This window comes from Mobula birostris, chromosome 14 (genome assembly GCF_030028105.1).
Source record: "Mobula birostris isolate sMobBir1 chromosome 14, sMobBir1.hap1, whole genome shotgun sequence".
In the NCBI taxonomy this organism is placed as follows: domain Eukaryota; kingdom Metazoa; phylum Chordata; class Chondrichthyes; order Myliobatiformes; family Myliobatidae; genus Mobula; species Mobula birostris.
The window spans coordinates 48,279,951-48,301,787 of NC_092383.1; the positions used below are offsets into that span (position 1 = coordinate 48,279,951).

Here is a 21,837-nt window from a genome sequence, read left to right on the forward strand (position 1 = left end):
TTAAGACCATGAACATAACTTCAGTGGCCACTTTATTCGGGCAGGAGGCACCAAACTGGGTTGTTTAGTCAGCTCCATCGATGCTGCCTAACTTTTGTGTTCCTCCAGCACTTTGTGTTCATATTACTTTCTAAACTTGGGGGCGGGGAAAGAGGGGGAGAATCGAACTCAGAAATCAAAGGCACAAGTGATCCAAATGATGGAACTGATGGCTTTGTGGCCAAGGGACAGGTGGTGTTGAGGAAGCAGGAAGTCTGCAGAAGGACTTGGATTTATTGGGGAATGGGTAAAGAAGTGGCAGGTGGAATTAGTGTAGGAACATGTATGGTCAAACGCTCTGGTAGAAGGCATAAAGTGTAAACTATTTTCTAAAGGAAGAGAGCAAATTCAAAAATCAGGAGGTGCAGAGTTAACTTACGAGCTAGTAGTAAATGCAATGTTAGCATTCATTTCCAGAGGATTAGAATATCAAAGGATGCACTGTTAAGGCTTTATTACGCATTGGTTAGACCACATTTTGGGCCTGTATCTAAGGAAAGATGTACTGGCCCCAGAGAGGGCCCAGTGTAGGTTCACAAGACTGCGCCTGAGAATTAGTCTTAGCCTCTAAGGAGCATTTTATCTCTTTGGTCCTGTATTCTTTAAAGATTAAAGTTTAGTTTCATTTTATTTATTTGTTTATTTATTTATTTAAATCTTGCATCCATCCCACAACGTGAGGGAGTAAAAATCTTTCCGTTATGACTCTGTTGCAATGTACAGACATGTGAATTTAAAAGTCTAATGTTTTGTAGAAAGAAACTTTTCCATAGCCTGTGTGTCGTCCTGGCCTTAATGCTGCGGCACCGTTTGCCAGACAGAAGCATCTGAAAGTTTATGGTTGGGGTGACTGGTGTTTCCGATGATCTTCCAGGCCTTCTTTACACACCTGCTGCTGTAAATGTCCTCAATGGAGGGAAGTTCACATACACAAATGCACTGGGCTGTCCGTACCACTCTCTGCAGTGCCCAGCAATCGAGGTTGGTGCAGTTTCCATAGCAGGCGGTGATATAGCCAGTGGGGATGCCCTCAGTGGTGCCTTGAGACTTTGGGGGCTCATGTCAAACTTCACCGCTCGCCTGAGGTGGTTGTCACATGTATGTTGACACGACGAGTGGAAGACATCATTTGCCCCAGTGACCCACACAGCACAAGGATATGCGAAGAGCAGCCCACAAGTGTCGCCATGGTTCAACATAGCAAGCCCACAACTCACTACCCCTAACCCATACATCTTTGGCATGTGGGAGGAAACTGGAGCACCCAGAGGAAACCCACACAGTCACAGGGAGAGTGTACAGGCAGCGGTGGGAATCAAAGCCCAATCGCAGAACACGGGCACTGTAAACTAATTGCACTAATCACAATGCTACTGTGTAGTTGGTGCAGCAAAGTAGGAGAATGTAGAAAAGTTCCAGGCATCTCCGTATTAAATAAAATGCCAGTGTGGCTATTTGTGATGGGGCTCTTGCAAGGTATTTTCCAGCAATGCTATGAGATACAGTGACATGAGAGAGGAACTGGCCAAAGTTGAGTGGAAAGGGATACTAGCGGAAAGGACGGTAGAGCAGCAGTGACTGGAGTTTATGCGAAAAGTGAGAAAGGTGCAAGACAGATATATTCCAAAAAAGAAATTTTCGAATGTAAAAAGGATGCAACCGTGGCTGACAAGAAAAGTCGAAGCCAAAGTTAAAGCAAAGGCGAGGACATACAAGGAAGCAAAAATTAGTGGGAAGACAGAGGATTGGGAAGTTTTTAAAAGCTTACAAAAGGAAACTAAGAAGGTCATTAAGAGGGAAAAGATTAACTATGAAAGGAAGCTAGCAAATAATATCAAAGAGGATACTAAAAGCGTTTTCAAATATATAAATAATAAAAGACAGGTGAGAGTAGATATAGGACCGATAGAAAATGATGCTGGAGAAATTGTAATGGGAGATAATGAGACGGCAGAGGAACTGAATGAGTATTTTGCATCAGTCTTCACTGAGGAAGACATCAGCAGTGTACCAGACACTCAAGGGTGGCAGGGAAGAGAAGTGTGCGCAGTCACAATTACAACAGAGAAAGTACTCAGGAAGCTGAATAGTCTAAGGATAGATAAATCTCCCAGAGCAGATGGAATGCACCTTCGTATTCTGAAGGAAGTAGCTGTGGAGATTGAGGAGGCATTAGCGATGATCTTTCAAAAGTCGATAGATTCTGGCATGGTTCCAGAGGACTGGAAGATTGCAAATGTCACTCCGCTATTTAAGAGGGGGGGCAAAGAAGCAAAAAAGGAAATTATAGACCTGTTAGCTTGACATCGGTGGTTGGGAAGCTGTTGAAGTCAATTGTCAAGGATGAGGTTACGGAGTACCTGGAGACATATGACAAGATAGGCACAAAGGAAAATCCTGCCTGACAAACCTATTACAATTTTGTGAGGAAATTACAAGTAGGCTAGACAAGGGAGATGCAGTGGATGTTGTATATTTGGATTTTCAGAAGGCCTTTGACAAGGTGCCACACATGAGGCTGTTTAACAAGATAAGAGCCTATGGAATTACGGGAAAGTTACATACGTGGATAGGGTGTTGGTTGATTGGCAGAGAGTGGGAATAAAGGGATCCTATTCTGGTTGACTGCCGGTTACCAGTGGTGTTCCACAGGGGTCCATGTTGGGGCCACTCCTTTTTACGTTGTACATCAACGATTTGAATTATGGAATAGATGGCTTTGTGGCTAAGTTTGCTGATGATACAAAGATAGGTGGAGGGGCCGGTAGTGCTGAGGAAACAGAGAGTCTGCAGAGAATGCTTGCAACACCGTGTCCCCGACAGCGTGATCAGCAGCACTGGGGCTCCACAGGGGATTGTCTTGTCTCCCTTTCTCTTCACCATTTACACCTTGAACTTCAACTACTGCACAGAGTCTTGTCATCTTCAGAAGTTTTCTGATGACTCTGCCATAGTTGGTTGCAACAGGAAGGGAGATGAGGCTGAGTACAGGGCTACGGTAGGAAACTTTGTCACACAGTGTGAGCAGAATTATCTGCAGCTTAATGTGAAAAAGACTAAGGAGCTGGTGGTAGACCTGAGGAGAGCTAAGGTACCGGTGACTCCTGTTTCCATCCAGGGGGTCAGTGTGGACATGGTGGAGGATTACAAATGCCTGGGGATACAAATTGACAATAAACTGAATTGGTCAAAGAACACTGAGGCTGTCTACAAGAAGGGTCAGAGCCATCTCTATTTCCTGAGGAGACAGAGGTCCTTTAACATCTGTCAGACGATGCTGAGGGTGTTCTACGAGTCTATGGTGGCCAGTGCTATCATGTTTGCTGCTGTGTGCTGGGGCAGCAGGCTGAGGGTAGCAGACATCAACAGAATCAACAAACTCATTCGTAAGGCCAGTGATGTTGTGGGGATGGAACTGGACTCTCTGACGGTGGTGTCTGAAAAGAGGATGCTGTCTAAGTTGCATGCCATCTTGGACAATGTCTCCCATCCACTACATAATGTACTGGGCGGGCACTGGAGTACATTCAGCCAGAGACTCATTCCTCCAAGATGCAACACAGAGCGTCATAGGAAGTCATTCCTGCCTGTGGCCATCAAACTTTACAACTCCTCCCTTGGAGGGTCAGACACCCTGAGCCAATAGGCTAGTCCTGGACTTATTTCCTGGCATAATTTACATATTACTATTTAATTATTTGTGGTTTTATTACTATTTAATTATTTATGGTGCAACTGTAACGAAAACCAATTTCCCCCGGGATCAATAAAGTATGACTATTACTATGACTTGGATAGAGTGGAAGAATAGGCAAAGAAGTGGCAAATGAAATACAATGTTTGAAAGTGTATGGTTATGCACTTTGGCAGAAGAAATAAACGGGCAGACTATTATTTAAATGGGGAGAGAATTCAAAGTTCTGAGAAGCAACAGCGCTTGGGAGTCCTCGTGCAGGATACCCTTAAGGTTAACCTCCAGGTTGAGTCGGTGGTGAAGAAGGCAAATGCAATGTTGGCATTCATTTCTTGAGGAATAGAGTATAGGAGCAGGGATGTGATGTTGAGGCTCTAGAAAGCACTGGTAAGACCTCACTTGGAGTACTGTGGGCAGTTTTGGGTTCCTTATTTAAGAAAGGATGTGCTGACATTGGAAAGGGTACAGAGAAGATTCACTAGAATGATTCCGGGAATGAGAGGGTTAACATATGAGGAACGTTCGTCCGCTCTTGGACTGCATTCCTTGGAGTTTAGAAGAATGAGGGGGGACCTCATAGAAACATTTTGAATGTTGAAAGGCTTGGACAGAATCGATGTGGCAAAGTTGTTTCCCATGATGGAGGGAGTCTAGTACGAGAGGGCATGACTTAAGGATTGAAGGGAGCCCATTCAGAACAGAGATGCGAAGAAATATTTTTTAGCCAGAGGGTGGTGAATCTTTGGAATTTGTTGCCACAGGCGGCAGTGGAGGCCAAGTCATTGGGTGTATTTAAGGCAGAGATTGATAGGTATCTGAGTAGCCAGAGCATCAAAGGTTATGGTGAGGAGGCAGGGGAGTGGGACTAAATGGGAGAATGGATCAGCTCATGATAAAATGGCAGAGTAGACTCGATGGGCCGAATGGCCAACTTCTGCTCCTTTGTCTTATGGTCTTATATAGGAGCAGAATTAGGCCATTTGGCCTGTCGATCTGCTCGCAGTCAATAATGTTTTTTTAAAATAAACTCCTTACTCATGGACCTTCCCATAATCCTCAACCCTCTTACCATTTAAGAACCTTCCAATCTCTGCCTTAATGACCTGGTCTCCACAGTAACCCATGGCAATGAATTCCACAGATTCTCTACCCTCTGGCTAAAGAACTTACTCCTCATCTCCATTCTAAACAGAAGTCCTTCTATTCTGAGTCTGTACTGTCTGGTCCTGGAATCTCCCAATACAGGAATCATCCTCTCCATGTCCACTCTACCTAGGCCTTTCAGTATCTGGCATGATTCCCTCTTATTTTTCTAAACACAACTGACTATTGTACAACAGCCTTGCGGGTCGTGTACTGTTTCACAGTGCCAGCCTGTAAGGAATTTGTATGTTCTCCTCGAGGCTGCGTGGGTTTCCTCTGGGTGCTCCAGTTTCCTCACACATTCCAAAGGTGTACGAGTTAGGGTTCGTGGCTAGTGAGTGTGCTCGTTGGTGCCGTCACTGTGGGCTGCCCCCAGCACAATCCTTAGAATGTGTTGGTGGTTGACACAAACTACATGCTTCAATACATACGTGACACATTAAGCTAATCTCCATTTCATTTTAACAGGCTGATTGAGGGCTTTTAAAAATTGGCTTTTAAAAATTTTATTTATTTCGGGAAACAGCCAGTAATAGGCCCTTCTAGTCCTTTGAGCTGCCCAACCCAGCAACCCTTAATTTAATGGGACAATTTAAAATGACCAACCGGTATGTCTTTGGGAGGAAACTGGGACACCCAGAGAAAACTCAAGCATTCCAGGAGAAGAACACCTTACAGAGGATGCCAGGAATGAACTCTGACACCCTGAGCTGTAATAGTGTTGTGCTAACCACTATGCTACTGTGGCATGCCATCTGAATAGCCTCCTCTGTATGACTGGTCCATCCAACCCAGCCTCACCCACCACCCACAGCTAGGACAACAAGCAAACAGCCTCTCCTCGCTTCGGCTATTGGCTCTTCTGCACAGTATATGTGTTCCACGTGCAGCCAGCACACCAGCCCTCCCCCCACCCCGCCATTCCAGGTCCTCCCCCCCACCCTGGGTCCTCCCCCTCACCGCCGCTCCGGGTCCTCACCGCCCCACTGCCGTTCTGGGTCCTCCCCCCCTCCCCCCACCGCTGTTCCAGGTCCACCCCCCCCCCACCGCCACTCCAGGTCCTCCCCCCAACCCCGGGTCCTCCTCCCACCCCACTGCCACTCCGGGTCCCCCCCCCCCACCGCTCCGGGCCCTCCCATCACTGCCGCTCCGTTCATACGAAGGGGCTGGAGACTACCTAGACAGTATCTGAGGTGTTGCTCCTCCACCCTGAGTTTAGCCTCATCATGGCAGTAGAGGAGGCCATGAATGGACATATCTAAATGGGAATGGGAAGCAATGTTGAAGTGGGTGAAACTTCCACTTCTCCAACTTCCGGTCAACATAGGATTCTCCAACTTCCGGTAATTCCCTCCCCCTCCCTTCCTCTATCCCTATGTCACTCTGCCCCCTCCCCCAGCTACCTATCACCTCTCTCATGGTTCTGCCTCCTTCTACTACCCATTACTTTCTCCTATTCCTTCTTCATCTTTCCTGCCTATCACCTCCCTGCTTCCTTTTCCCCACCCCTTTATCTTTCCCCTTAATGGTTTTTCACCTGGAACCTACCAGCCTCCTTCCCACCCTCCCCCCAAATTTATCCCAGTGAGGAAGGTAAAGGATGGTAGGGTGAAGGAACCATGGGTGACAAGTGAGGTGGAAAATCTAGTCAGGTGGAAGAAGGCAGAATACATGAGGTTTAGGAAGCAAGAAAGGAGCTTAAGAAGGGGCTGAGAAGAGCAAGAAGGGGGCATGAGAAGGCCTTGGCGAGGAGGGTAAAGGAAAACCCCAAGGCATTCTTCAATTATGTGAAGAAAAAAAGGATGACAGGAGTGAAGGTAGGACCGATTAGAGATAAAGGTGGGAAGATGTGCCTGGAGGCTGTGGAAGTGAGCGAGGTCCTCAATGAATATTTCTCTTCGGTGTTCACCAATGAGAGGGAACTTGATGATGGTGAGGACAATATGAGTGAGGTTGATGTTCAGGAGCATGTTGATATTAAGGGTGAGGAGATGTTGGAGTTGTTAAAGTACATTAGGACAGATAAGTCCCCAGGGCCTGATGGAATATTCCCCAGGCTGCTCCACGAGGCAAGGGAAGAGATTGCTGAGCCTCTGGCTAGGATCTTTATGTCCTCGTTGTCCACGGGAATGGTACCGGAGGACTGGAGGGAGGCAAATGTTGTCCCCTTGTTCAAAAAAGGTAGTAGGGATAGTCCGGGTAATTATAGACCAGTGAGCCTTACGTCTGTGGTGGGAAAGCTGTTGGAAAAGATTCTTAGAGATAGGATCTCTGGGCATTTAGAGAATCATGGTCTGACCAGGGACAGTCAGCATGGCTTTGTGAAGGGCAGATCGTGTCTAACAGGCCTGATAGAGTTCTTTGAGGAGGTGACCAGGCATATAGATGAGGGTAGTGCAGTGGATGTGATCTATATGGATTTTAGTAAGGCATTTGACAAGGTTCCACACGGTAGGCTTACTCAGAAAGTCAAAAGGCATGGGATCCAGGGAAGTTTGGCCAGGTGGATTCAGAATTGGCTTGCCTGCAGAAGGCAGAGAGTGGTGGTGGAGGGAGTACATTCAGATTGGAGGATTGTGACTAGTGGTGTCCCACAAGGATCTGTTCTGGGACCTCTACTTTTCGTGATTTTTATTAACGACCTGGATATGGGGGTAGAAGGGTGGGTTGGCAAGTTTGCAGACAACACAAAGGTTGGTGGTGTTGTAGATAGATTGTCAAAGATTGCAGAGAGACATTGATAGGATGCAGAAGTGGGCTGAGAAGTGGCAGATGGAGTTCAACCCGGAGAAGTCTGAGGTGGTACACTTTAGAAGGACAAACTCCAAGGCAGAGTAGAAAGTAAATGGCAAGATACTTGGCAGTGTGAAGGAGCAGAGGGATCTCAGAGTATATGTCCACAGATCCCTGAAAGTTGTCTCACAGGTGGATAGGGTAGTTAAGAAAGCTTATGGGGTGTTAGCTTTCATAAGTCGAGGGATAAAGTTTAAGAGTCGCGATGTAATGATGCAGCTCTGGTTAGGCCAGACTTGGAGTACTGTGTCCAGTTCTGGTCGCCTCACTATAGGAAGGTTGTGGAAGCATTGGAAAGGGTACAGAGGAGATTTACCAGGATGCTGCCTGGTTTAGAGAGTATGGATTATGATCAGAGATTAAGGGAGCTAGGGCTTTACTCTTTAGAGAGAAGGAGGATGAGAGGAGACATGATAGAGGTGTACAAGATAATACGAGGAATAGATAGAGTGGATAGCCAGCGCCTCTTCCCCAGGGCACCACTGCTCAATACAAGAGGACATGGCTTTAAGGTAAGGGGTGGGAAGTTCAAGGGGGATATTAGCGGAAGGTTTTTTACTCAGAGAGTGGTTGGTGCGTGGAATGCACTGCCTGAGTCAGTGGTGGAGGCAGATACACTAGTGAAGTTTAAGAGACTACTAGGCAGGTATATGGAGGAATTTAAGGTGGGGAGGTTATATGGGAGGCAGAGTTTGAGGGTCAGCACGACATTGTGGGCCGAAGGGCCTGTACTGTGCTGTACTACTCTATGTTCTTTATAGGGCCTCTGCCCCTTCCCTCTACAGTCCTGACGAAGGGTTCTGGCCCAAAACATCGACTCATCGTTTCCACAGATGCTGCCCGACCTGCTGAGTTCCTCCAGCGTGTTGTGAGTGTTGCTTTGACCCCAGCATCTGCAGAGTATTTTGTGTTCAGAATATGAGGCGTTGCTCCTTCAACCTGAGAGTGGCCTCATCAGGGCAGAAGAGAAGATCATGGACCAACATGTCAGAATGGAAAGGTGAAGTTGAATTGAAATGGGGAAGATCTGTTTTACCTCTTCCTTAAATAATGAGGTTACAATTGCTGCCCTCCAATCCATAGGAATGCTTAGAGAATGTTCAGGATTCTGGGAGATGACAAGCCGCTCAAGATGCAGTGTGGATTCCTACAATTGCTCCTTCTAATCTTACCTTTTCAGATGGGTTCCAGTGCAGCTTCTTAGCCATCTCAATGGTAGGGACTGTCGTGTAAAGAGTTACCGAGGAGACAAACACTGTGCAGGAAAGAGTCAAAGAAATTACATTCAGCACTCACGGATTGAAGACCGAGTTCTCTGATGTTAGATAAAACACCCTTTCTTCCTGCCAAGATGGACACAGCTCAGTCCATCACAGAGAAGGCAACACCCTGCCTGCCACTGAGCAGTGCCACAAGAAAGCAACATCCATCAACAATTACGCCCCACCTCCTCAGCATCCAGGCCATGCTCTCTCCTCATTGCTCGTACACCACCGGGTTCAGGAACAGTTATTACCCTACAACCATCAGACACAGATATCTCACTCACCTCAACACTACACTGATTCCAGAACTCATATTCTCAGTATTATTTATTATTAACATCTTATTTTTTTCTTTACTTATAACAGTTTGTCTTCTTTTGAATATTGGTTGTCAGTCTTTGTGTGCAGTTTTTCATTGATTCTACTGTATTTCTTTGTTCTACTGTGAATGTCTGCATGAAAATTAGTATATGGTGACGTTTATGTACCTAGGTAATAAATTTACTTTGAATTTTTGCAACTTATGTGACAAGTTTTCTGTCCCAGAGGCTTTTCAATTCACTTTGACTGACAGAACCTTCATGAACCCCAACACCCCCAGCAACCCTGTGATTTCAGTCTCTGAGGGTGACGTGAGGGCATTCTTCGGGAGGGAGAACCCAGCCCAGACAGTGTACCTGGCCAAGTAAACAGGACACATACTAACCAACGAGCTGAAGTGCTTACTGACATCTTTAACCTCTCATTTTGGCACATCAGCCATGATCTTATTGAATGGCAGAGCAGACTCGACAGGCCAGATGGCCTACTCCTGCTTCTATTTCTTATGTTCTTATCTGAGATCTGGGTCTGAAGTTTTTGAATGTAACAGCCATTTCCTCTTGCTGCTCTTTATCGTCTTTCTCTCTGTGTTTAGTTCTGGCCCACTAACATTGTCCAGTACATTGTTCCACTGCTTTCTGTTCAATGCCAACAGAAGCATTAATATCTGAGATTTCCTCCACACTTTGATGCCACTCAGACTAACTCTGTTGTTATTCTGGTCTGATAAAGCATCTTATATTTGAAGCATTAAACTGTTTCTCTCCCCACAGATGCTGCCTGGCCTGTTAAGTGTTTCTATCATTTTCTATTATCCCACATACCCAAGTCTGCTTGTTGGTCCCCTCCCCTCTACCATAAGATACAGCAACAGATTTAGGCCATTTGGCCCACCGAGCCTGAACCGTCATCCTATCATGGCTGATTCTCCTGTCTTCTTCCCGTAACCTGACTAATCAAGTACCAAACAACCTCCACTTTAAATATACCCAATAACCTGGCTTTGACAGCCAACTTTGCAATGTTTTCTACAGATACAATACCCTCTGGCTAAAGAAACTCCCTCTAATCTCTGCTCTAAATGGAAATGCCTATATTCTGAGCCTGTGCCCTCTGGTCCTAGACTCCCCCACTACTGGACATCATCTCCACACGAGTTCCTGTCTCATTCTTCTAAACTCCAGCAAGTACAGGCCCAAAGCCATCAAGCACTCCTTGTACGTTAGCACTTTCATTCCCGGGATCAACCTGATCTGGCACAAATTAAGCTCTACTCTCTCTACACCCGTGACTGTGGAGCTAGACAATACACCAACACTATCTACATCTCACTGATGACAACTATTGTTGGCAGAATTTCACATGGTGACAAGGAATAATACAGGGCTGAGATAGATCAGCTGGCTGAGTATTGTTGCAACAAGAATGCGGGGAGAGAGATGTTGGGGACAAATGGTGGGGGTGTAAGAGACAGGGAGATAAGCAAGAGTGAGAGACAAAATCGAGGGAGAGATGGGGGAGCGAAGAGAAAGAGAGTGGGAGAGAGTGTGAGAGAAGGGGCCATGAGACGGGGGGGAGGAAGAGGAGGCCGCAAGACAGGGAAGAGAGGGGTGGAGGGGAAAGAGGGGTGGGGCTGTGGGGGTGGAGAGGGATGGGTGTGGAGGGAGAGGGATGGGTGTGGAGAGAGGGGAGAGATCAGGGTGAATAAGAGAGATGAAGCAGGAGTAGAGAGACATAGGTGGGGAGTGGGGAGGAGATGGAGGGGAGAAAGTTTTGCCACAGTGTATATGGGACGTAGTGAGCTCTATCCTAACCCCACAACTGGAATTTTACATTCTTTTCCACGTCACACACTGACAAGTCAGGGTGCTGTTCTCAACTTTAGCCTTTACTCCAAATATTGCACATTTCTTCCAATGCTTGTTCAGAATGCTGTCACTTACTCATTTCAATTGCTTGCACAATATCTTTTGTTTTCTTTCTCTTGTGCATCAAGTGTTGGTCTTTTATTTTTTTTCTTTCATTGGGTTATTTTGGGTTTCTTGCTTTGAGGCCATCTGTGAGCAAGCAAATCTCAAGGTTGTATAATTTATACATTCTTTGATAATAAATGAATCTAGAATCTGAAATTCCGAATGACCTTTTTGCCTTCTTGTGGAATTTCCACACTGGGATGTGACAGGAAGTGGGTGTGTTTTGGGTTCCCAGCACCATCTCATTCATTGCCAGCATATTCACAACACATTATAGAAGTTTCCAAACCTTTCCCATACACTCTCCACACCCCACCCCCGAAATGTCTTTGGGAATATCACGTCTGATGAAAATTTCTTGAAATCCTCTTGATGGGGAATTTTCAACTAATCTCGGGAATTTCTTAGCTACAACTGAAAAACAGAGAATGCTGGTAACTATTAGTCACTCAGTCTGTATCTGGAATGATTCTGGTCTGGAAAGAGAAAGAGAATATAGTGGATCCTGGTTAATTGAGACACATCGGGACCAGTGCATTATGGCCCAATTAATCGGCTGCCCCAATTAGCTGAAATTTCATGGAAATAGTAAAAATGTATTTAAAAAAAACAAATTGAGTAACAAATTATGTATTTAAATAATATACTGAAAAAAATTAGACCACCAATACTACTACAGCATAATAAAAGTGTGTATTAGTTCCTAATAGTTAGTGACAGAAAAATTCATCACTTCCTGTTCTTTTGATTGACTGCTCATTAACAAAACCAGCACAAACACCTAGTGCAGATAATGGACCGCCTTCATACAATGCTGTCGACGATGGCATCCTGTAACATTCAAGATGATTGTCGATACCTTCAAATTCTTCGTAATTCCTACCCTGTTGAAGTAGCGAAATTATTTCATTTTCACTCTCAGCCATTTCTGACATCTTCATTCCTGAATGTTTGAAACCGCAGTGACTGGAACAGTTCTGAATTGTCTTTCTGCTTACTTCTCACCAATGACAAAAATTACTGCTTTTTGAACACAAATATGCGCAACTGACGCACTTAAAAACTGATCGCTCTAAGCTCGGTGTAGTGTCTAATGGTCACAGGACTGAAGCTACTTAGAAACTATTTGGCAACAGTCTCCTGTCCCAATTAAGCAGCATAGTGACCCAAATAAACTATGAAATCCTGCCTATTTTCTCGATTTGAATTTTGTTTGTTAAGAGTTGTCCCAAATAAAAAGGCTGCACCAATTAACTGATGGCTCAATTATCATCATCATCATCAAGTGCCATGCCCAGTTTCAGCTTTGACTGCCATGGCCCACACACTCCTGTTTCGGGTCAAGTGGATCAATTCATTGGCATTCGTTTCCAGTTCTCTGGCTGCTGTCTCCATCATCATTTGTTTTTGTCTTCCTCTTGCTTTCTTCCCTTCAAGCTTTCCCATAATTACCATGCATTCTAACTCCTCTTTCCTAATCACATGTCCAATGAAGTCATGTTGCCTTTTCATGATCTCATACATTTCTCTTTTTGTGTTTGCTCTGTTCATGACATCCTCATTAGATATTCGTTTCGTCCATGATATTCTTTTGCATTCTCCTCAAAAACCACATCTTTGCTGCTACAATTCGTTTCCTCATGTTACTAGATATTGTCCAACATTCTGAGCCATATAACATAACTGGATAAACGTAACATTTCAGTACTCTGAGGCGAGTTATCATGCCTAGTTTAGTACTGGTCAGTATACTCTTCATTCTCGTAAAGGTATCTTTTGCCATCCCTATTCTTCTTTTGATATCCATGTCGCACCTGCCATCTGATCTCACCCAGCTTCCTAAGTACTTTATTGTCGCCAAACAATTGATACCAGAACGTACAATCATCACAGTGATATTTGATTCTGTGCTTCCTGCTCCCTGGAGTACAAATCGATAGTAAATATTAAAAATTTAAATTATAAATCATAAATAGAAAATAGAAAATGGAAAATAAGGTAGTGCAAAAAACCCAAGAGGCAGGTCTGGATATTTGGAGGGTACGGTGCAGATCCGGGTCAGGATCCGTTCAGCAGTCTTATCACAGTTGGAAAGAAGCTGTTCCCAAATCTGGTTGTACAAGTCTTCAAGCTCCTGAGCCTTCTCCCGGAGGGAGAAGAAAAGTGTGTTGGCTGGGTGGATCGTGTCCTTGATTATCCTGGCAGCACTGCTCCAACAGCGTGCGGTGTAAAGTGAGTCCAAGGACAGAAGATTGGTTTGTGTGATGTGCTGGGCTGTGTTCACGATCTTCTGCAGCTTCTTCCGGTCTTGGACAGGACAACTTCCGTACCAGGTTGTGATGCACCCTAGAAGAAAGCTTTATGGTGCATCTATAAAAATTAGTGAGGGTTTTAGGGGACGGGCCAAATTTCTTCAGCTTTCTCAGGAAGTAAGGGCGCAGTTCTGTACTTGTTTTATGTCTTCCCTATTTATTCTCAGCCTGCAGATAGGATTCTCCTTCTTTTTGGATATCACCAATTATATAATATATAAATACAATGGATTCCAATTAATTGAGCCATCATTTAATTGAAGCAGCCCTTTATTGTGGACAACTTTTAATGAATGAACTTTTAAATCAAGAAAACAGCCAAGATAAACGTATTTCTTATTGTAATTTATAGTATACCTTCTATTGCACTAACACGTTTCCTCTTGTTGCACTACACACACATTTTTAAATTTCTTTTTCTAATTTATCATATATTTTATGCATTGCACTGTACTGTGCAGATACATATCCAGTCAAGATGGCACCAGTGAAGGATTCCACAGGTGGCATCTTTCAGATTGCAAATCTCTCCAATTACTTTTCTTTTTCTACACCTTCCTTTTGTCTTGTCTGTGTTATGGAAACTGTTGGAGCTTGTGACGTACAGTTTGGAAGTCGATGGAAGGATCCAGTCCTCAGATGCGGGAGGCCGAAATGGTCCAAGAACACAAGCTGACCAGAGACAAGGCGTGGGGTCATGAATGACTCCATCTCGAAGTGGTGAGAAAGATGGGAACATTGAGCTGAATATGGAGCAGGTCAGCGATGGCTCCCAACAGAGACGGTCAGCAGCCAGATTGTCACATCCGGATCGGTACATTCGACCCGGGTCGGCGGTCATTCTTTATGGAAGGTCTGAGTTTGTGCGGCCACTCTTCTTGTATGCAGATGAAAAGACGTCTCCAATATTCTGAGATTTATGTGATTATTGGACAGTACTTTATATTGGTTTCCATCAGTTTTTCAGAGTTTTCTTTCTGGAGGATGATTGGCAGGTGAGTAATCTGTTAATTTTTTGTATGTAGGGTGGGTTGGGGATTTGGTGCTACTGCCACTGTTCGTTTCTGCGAGTGAGGGGTTGGGGATTGTAATGTGTAGGGATCATTGATTGCTTTTGTGGCTGTTTTTTAGGCTGCGGGAGAGGGGGGGCATTTTGGAGTCTGTGAGTTTTGCTTCTTTTTTTTTCATGCTGCTTTGGGGAGAGCGTTGATGTCTTTTTTTTCATCAACAGCCATGGTCTTTCTGTATTTCATGGCTATCTGGAGAAGACAAATTTCAGAGTTGTATTGTACATGCATACTTTCATAATAAAAAATGAACCATTGTACTGCTGCCACAAACAACAAATTTCATGATAATGTCAGTGATAATAAACAATTCTGATTCTAACTAACTGATCTTCCAGGGAAGAGAAATGTCATCTTCAATAAGTCCACCCAATTACTCTCACTAATCCTGGGGAGTTTTGCCAGAGAGGAATTGTTTGATACAGTTGGGAGGATGGGGGTTTCCACTGAGTGGAAGTAATGAAGGATACTGCTAAGGATGCTTGATGCACACCAGATTAGGAGGACACATCGGACCCAGAAGATTCCCACTCCATGGACAACAGGCTGCATCTTGTAGCTTATGATGGTGTGGAGGAGGAGGTAGATGATTCCCATCCCAAAGGTCAACACAGCACCAGCAACATGGGCTTGAATCAACGTGGTCTTCTGCAGGGAAAATGAACAAATAAAATTTAATGCTTACAAGACCAATGGACGCCTCAGGTGGAAAAACTTTCAGGCCAAGGGCACTGCACTGGGTTCACATTTACTCCATGGTCACTTTATTTGGTACCTCCTGTATCTAATAAAGTGGCCACTGAGTGTATGTTCGTGGTCTTCTGCTGCTGTGGTCCATCCACTTCAAGGTTCAATGTGTTGTGCATTCAGAGATGCTCCTCTGCACACCACTGTTGTAATGCGTGGTTATTTGAGTTACTGTTGCTTTCCTGTCTGCTTGAAACAGTCTGGCCATTCTCCTCTGACCTCTCTCATTAACAAGGTGTTTTTGCTTACAGAACTGCCGCTCATTGGATGTTTCATGTTTCTCATACCATTCTCTGTAAACTCCAGAGACTGTTGTGTGTGAAAATTCCAGGGGGTCTGCAGTTTCTGAGATACTCAAACCACCCTGTATGGCACCAACAATAATTCCAGGGTCACTTAGATCCCATTTCTTCCCCATTCTGATGTTTGGTCTGAACAACAACTGAAGCTCTTGACCATGTCTGCATGCTTTTATGCATTGAGCTACTGCCACATGATTGGCTAATTAGATTAGAATCAATGACAGAGTGTACAATTCTGGGTCTGCTATTAGGGAATGAGATATGGCAGGTGACAGAAGCTTGTGTAGGGAACACTTTGCATCTAGTGATCATAATGTCATCAGTTTCAAAGTAAATATGCAAAAAGATGCCTCTGGTTGAGATTCTAAATTAGAAAAAGGCCAATTTTGATGGTATCAGAAAAGATCTGACAAATATGGATTGGCTCAGGCTGTTTTTTTGCAAAGGTGTACTTGGTAAGTGGGTGGCCTTCAAAAGGGAACTTTAGAGAGTACAAAGCTTGTACGTGCCTGTCAAAATAAAAGATAAAGGCCATGCCATAGGAGCAGAATTAGGCCATTCGGCCCTCCAGTACCTTCTAAATCTTTCACTTCTCAACTTAAACTTAGCTCTCTAGTTTTTAATTCACCCTATCCATGTCCTCCATGATTTTATACAGCTTAATCCCAGCCTGCCTTGCCTCTCCCTATAACTCAGGTCCTCAAATCCTGGCAATGTTCTTGTCTGCTCCACCATTCAATCATGGCTGATCCTTTTATTCCCTCCTCAGCCCCACTCCCCGGCCTTCTCCCCATAACCTTTGATGCCATGTCCAATCAAGAACTGATCAAGCTCTGCCTTAAATACACTTGACGACCTGACCTCCACAGGTGCCTGTGGTAACAAATTCCACAAATTCACCATCCTCTGGCTAAAGAAATTTCTCTGAGTCTCTGTTTTAAATGGACACCCCTCTATCCCAAGGATGTGCCCTCTTGTCCTAGACTCCCCCACCACAGGAAACATCCTTTTCATATTCACTGTGTCCAGGCCTTTCAACATTCAATGAGATCCCCCTCACCCTTCTAAATTCCAGCGAGTACAGACCCAGAGCATCAAACACTCCTCAACTGGTAACCCTTGTAAAGATACAAGTCCAGGGCACCTTGCTTTTCAAGAAATATTGAGGCCCTGGTTAAGACAAAAAAGGACATAGCAGGCAAGGGCAAGTAGAAACAAATGAGGTGCTTATGGAGTATAAGAAATGCTAGAGAACACTGAAATTAGAAGGGCTCAAAAAAGGCATGAAGTTGCCATAGCAGACAAGGTGAAGGAGATTCTACAGATATGTTAAGAACAAAATGACTGCAAGGACAAAATTGGTCCTCAGGAAGACCAGAATGGTAATCCATGCATAGTGCCAAAAGAGATGGGGAGATCTTAAATGAATTTTTTGTATCTGTATTTACTCAGGAGAAAAGTCTATAGAAGTGAGACACAGCAACATCAACTTCATGGACCCTATACAGATTACAGAAAAGGAAGTGTTCGTTGTCTTGAGGCAAATTAGAGTAGCTAAGGGCCTGACAAGGAATTCCCTTAGACCCTGCAGGAGGCAACTGCAGATATTGCCAGGGCCCTACCACAGATACTTAAATCATCCTTAGCGACAGGTGAGGTAGCAGAGGATTGGAGGACAGTTTAAAAAAGGGCTCTAAAAATAAACCATGAAATTTAGACCAGTAAATCCGACATCAGTAGTGGAAAAATTATTGGAAATGTATTCTAAGAAACCGGATATGAGTATTTGGATAGACATGGACTGATTAAGAACAGTCAGCAGGCTTAGTGCATGGTAGGACATGCCTCACCAATATAATAGAGTTTTTTGAGGAAGTTACCGGGAAAGTTGAAGGCAAGGCAGTGGATGTTGTCTACATGGACCTCAGTAAGGCATTTGACAAGGTCCCACATGGGAGGTTGGTAAAGAAGCTTCAGTCATTTGGCATTTGAGAAGAGGTAGAAAACTGGGTTAGACATTGACTTGGCGGAGAAGTCAGAGAGTGGTAATAGATGGTTGCTTGTGACTAGTGGCATGCCGTAGGGATCAGTGCTGGGTCCTTTGTTGTTTATTATCTATATCAACAAAAGAGGTGGGGGGCATGACACTGTTGATCAGAGATGGTGTCACGGCTGCTCAAAAAGAAGGAAGTCATGAAGGGGTTGTCTACGGAGACTCTGTGGGTGGAAGTTAGGAATAGGAAGGGGTCACTAACTCTACTGGGTGTTTTTTTTTTAATAGACCACCCAGTAGTAACAAGGACATCGAGGAGCAGATAGGGAGACAGAGTCTAGAAAGTTGTAGTAATAACAGAGTTGCTGTGGTGGGAGATTTTAATTTTCCAAATATTGATTGGCATCTCCTTAGAGTGAAGGGTTTAGATGGGGTGTAGTTTGTTAGGTATGTTTAGGAAGGCTTCTTGACACAATATGTAGATAAGCCTACAAGAGGAGAGGCTGTACTTGATCTGGTATTGGGAAATGAACCTGGTCAGGTGTCAGATCTCTCAGTGGGAGAGCATCTTGGAGATAGTGATCACAATTCTATTTCCTTTACCACAGTTTTGGAGAGGGATAGGAACAGACAAGTTAGGGAAAGGTTTAATTGGAGTAAGGGGAAATATGAGGCTATCAGGCAGGAACTTGGAAGCATAAAATGGAAACAGATGTTCTCAGGGAAACATATGGAAGAAATGTGGCAAATGTTCAGAGGACATTTGCGTGGCGTTCTGCATAGGTACGTTCCAATGAGACAGGGAAAGGATGGTAGGGTACAGGAACCATGGTGTATAAAGGCTGTTGTAAATCTAGTCAAGAAGAACAGAACAGCTTACAAAAGGTTCAAAAACTAGGTAATGATAGAGATCTAGAAGACTATAAGGCTAGTAGGAAGAAGTTTAAGAAGGAAATTAGGAGAGCCAGAAGGGGCCATGAGAAGGCCTTGGCGGACAGGATTAAGGAAAACCCCAACGCATTCTACAAGTACTTGAAGAGCAAGAGGATAAGATGTGAGAGAATAGGACCAATCAAGTGTGACAGTGGAAAAGTGTGTATGGAACCGGAGGAGATGGCAGTATTCACTACGGAATACTTTGCTTCAGTATTCACTACGGAAAAGGGTCTTGGCAATTGTAGGGATGACTTGCAGCAGACTAAAAAGCTTGAACATGTAGATATTAAGGAAGAGGATGTGCTGGAGCTTTTGGAAAGCATCAAGTTGGATAAGTCACCGGGACCGGATGGGATGTACCCCAGGCTACTGTGGGAAGCCAAGGAGGAGATTGCTGAGTCTCTGGTGATGATCTTTGCATCATCAATGAGGACGGGAGAGGTTCCGGAGGTTTGGAGGGTTGCAGATGTTGTTCCCTTATTCAAGAAAGGGAGTAGAGATAGCCCAGGAAATTATAGGCCACAAAAATAGGCTGAAAATAGCAGATGGAATTTAATACAAGGTGTTGCACTTTGGTGGGACCAGTCAGTCAGGCAAAGTGAATGGTAGGACACTGAGGAGTGCAGTGGAACAAAGCGATCTGGGAATACAGGTCGTTAATTCATTGAAAGTGGAGTTAGAGGTAGATAGGGTCTTGTGGCAGTGCTCCTTGTAGATGTGCTAGTGTTAATCTTGGAGAGGTCTTTGCCTGTGATGGGCAGGACTGCATCCACCATTTTCTGTGGGTTTTTCCGTTCTTGGTCATTGGTGTTTCCAGAGCCAATCATTATCAAGATCTCCGTTAAACCCAAGTCTAATCAAGTTGAGAAGAGTTTTCACCCTCTCACTTAAGTCCAGCATCATGATAGACCCATGATGTTGTGCCAACCTTCTAACGATCTCCAAGATTAGACATTGGCTTTGTGGAAGAAGCCAGAGAGTGGTAGTAGATGTTTGGCTCTCTGCCTGTGGAGTGCCATAGGAATCAGTGCTCGGCCCATTGTTATTTGTCATCTACATCAATGATCTAGCTGATAATGTGGTTAACTAGGCCAGCAAATTTGCGGATAACACCAAGACTGGAGGTGTTGCGGACAGTATCATGGCTTGCAGCAGGATCTGGATCAGCTGGAAAAATGGGCTGAAAAATGGCAGATGGAATTTAATATAGACAAGTGCGAGGTGTTGTACTTTGGTAGGACACACCAGAGTAGGGCTTACACAGTGAACGGTAGGGCACTGAGGAGTGTGGTGGAACAAGGGATCTTGGAATACAGGGGTTTATTATCACCAGCATGTGTCGTGAAATTTGTTAACTTAGCAGCAGCAGTTCAATGCAATACATAAAAGAAAAAAAAGTAAAAATAAATAAATAAATAAATAAACCAATTACAGTGTATGTATACTGAATAGATTAAAAATCATGCAAAACAGAAATAATACTGTATATTAAAAAAGTGAGGGAGTTAATGGGTTCAATGTCCATTTTGGAATCAGATGGTAGAGGGGAAGAAGCTGATCCTGAATCACTGAGTGTGTGCCTTCAGGCTTCTGTACCTCCCACCCGATGAAAACATCACTGAAAGTAGTGTCACAAGTAGATAGGGCCGTAAAGAAAGCTTCTGGCACACTGGCCTTCATAAATGGAAGTACTGAGGACAGGAGATAGGATATTATGGGACATTGGTGAGGCTTCATTCGGAGTATTGTGAAAATCTACAGACGCTGGAAATCAGAGCAACACACACAAAATGCTGGAAGAACACAGGCAGCATCTATGAAAAAAAAGCACAGACATTTCTGGCCAAAACCCAGAAAAAAGCTGAGGAGCAGATTTGAAAGGTGAGGGGAGCAGGGAGGGAGAAATATCAAGTGATAGGTGAAACTTGGAGGGCGAGGGATGAAGCAAAGAGCTGGGAAGATAATTGGTGAAAGAGACAGAAGGCCATGGAAGAAAGAAATAAGGTTGGGAGGGGTGAAAGGAGTGCAAGGAGTGCCAGAGGAAGGTGATGAGTGGGCAAGGAGACAACATGAGAGAGCGAAAAGGGGATGGGAAAAGGTGAAGGCAGGAGGTGTTACTAAGAGTTTCAGAAATCGATGGAACCTGGATCTCTGGTGCTCAGAAGCAGTGGCTCTACTAGATTGCTCCCAGGAATACATGGAATGTGGGATATCCTTGAGGGATTGATGGTCTAACTACTGCACCTACTTTCTTATGTGCTGTCTTTTTCTGATCCTGTGCAGTGGCCCCTCCGTACCAGATGGTGATGCAACCAGTTAGAATGTTCTCCATGAGGCATCTGAGAAATTTGCGGGAGTCTTTAGTGACATATCAAGTCGCCTCAAACTCCACAGACAGTGGACATAGAGAGGATATTTCCTATAGTGATGGAGTCTAGAATCAGGGGACACTGCCTCAGAATAGAGGGACGTATCTTTAGAACAGATATGAGGAAGAATTTCTTAAGCTACAGGGTGATGAATCTTGGAGTTCTTTGCCATGAAAGGCCGTGGAGACCAAGTCATTGGGTATATTTAATGTGGAGTTTGGTAGGTTTTTGATTAGCGAGTGTGTTAAAGGTTACTGGGTGTTGGCAGGAGAATGGGGTTGAGAGGGATAATAAATCAGCCATGATGGAATGGCAGAGCAGACTCAATGGGCCAAATGGCCTAATTCTTCTCCTATGTTTTAAGGTCAGTTCTGTGGGGTTTCCCAATGCAGTGATGAAATCGAGGATCTGGAGTGGAGCAGTTTGATCCAACACTTGTTGGTGTCCAAGGAAGCACATTGTGTTTGTACTATGAGAGGGATATTATCCAACTGCCCATCAAAACGTTTAAAGGTTAATTTCTGATAAAGTCAGCACTCTACGTGAGTTCATAATCCACGTAATGTATACAGGACTGTCTGACTGTCTAAGGACCCTTGACAATATATACTCAGTGGCCACTTTATGAGGTATTTTTTGTGGTCGCTGCTGTAGACCATCCACTTCAAAGTTTGGTGTGTTGTGCATTCAGAGATGCTCTTCTGCACACCACTGTTGTGACCTGTGGTTGTCCGAGTTACTGTCGCCTTCCCATCAGCTTGAACTAGCTAAGCCATTCTCCTCTGACCTCTCTCATTAACAAGGCGTTTCGCCCACAGAACAGCCAGTCACTGGATTTTTTTTTGTTTTTCACACCCTTCTCTGTAAGCCCTAGAGACTGTTG

General features: G+C 44.4%; 1 protein-coding gene across 1 annotated transcript in view; it reads right to left on the reverse strand.

Moving 5' to 3' along the window:
* LOC140209883 (DNA damage-regulated autophagy modulator protein 2-like) overlaps positions 1-21,837 on the reverse strand; it is a 133,039-nt gene that overhangs the window by 33,059 nt on the left and 78,143 nt on the right. Inside the window, exons 5-6 of the mRNA XM_072278512.1 lie at positions 15,078-15,255; positions 8,842-8,924 (exon numbers count right to left, since the gene is read on the reverse strand). Coding sequence (XP_072134613.1) covers positions 8,842-8,924; positions 15,078-15,255 — 261 coding nt within the window. The remainder of the gene's footprint in view (positions 1-8,841; positions 8,925-15,077; positions 15,256-21,837) is intronic.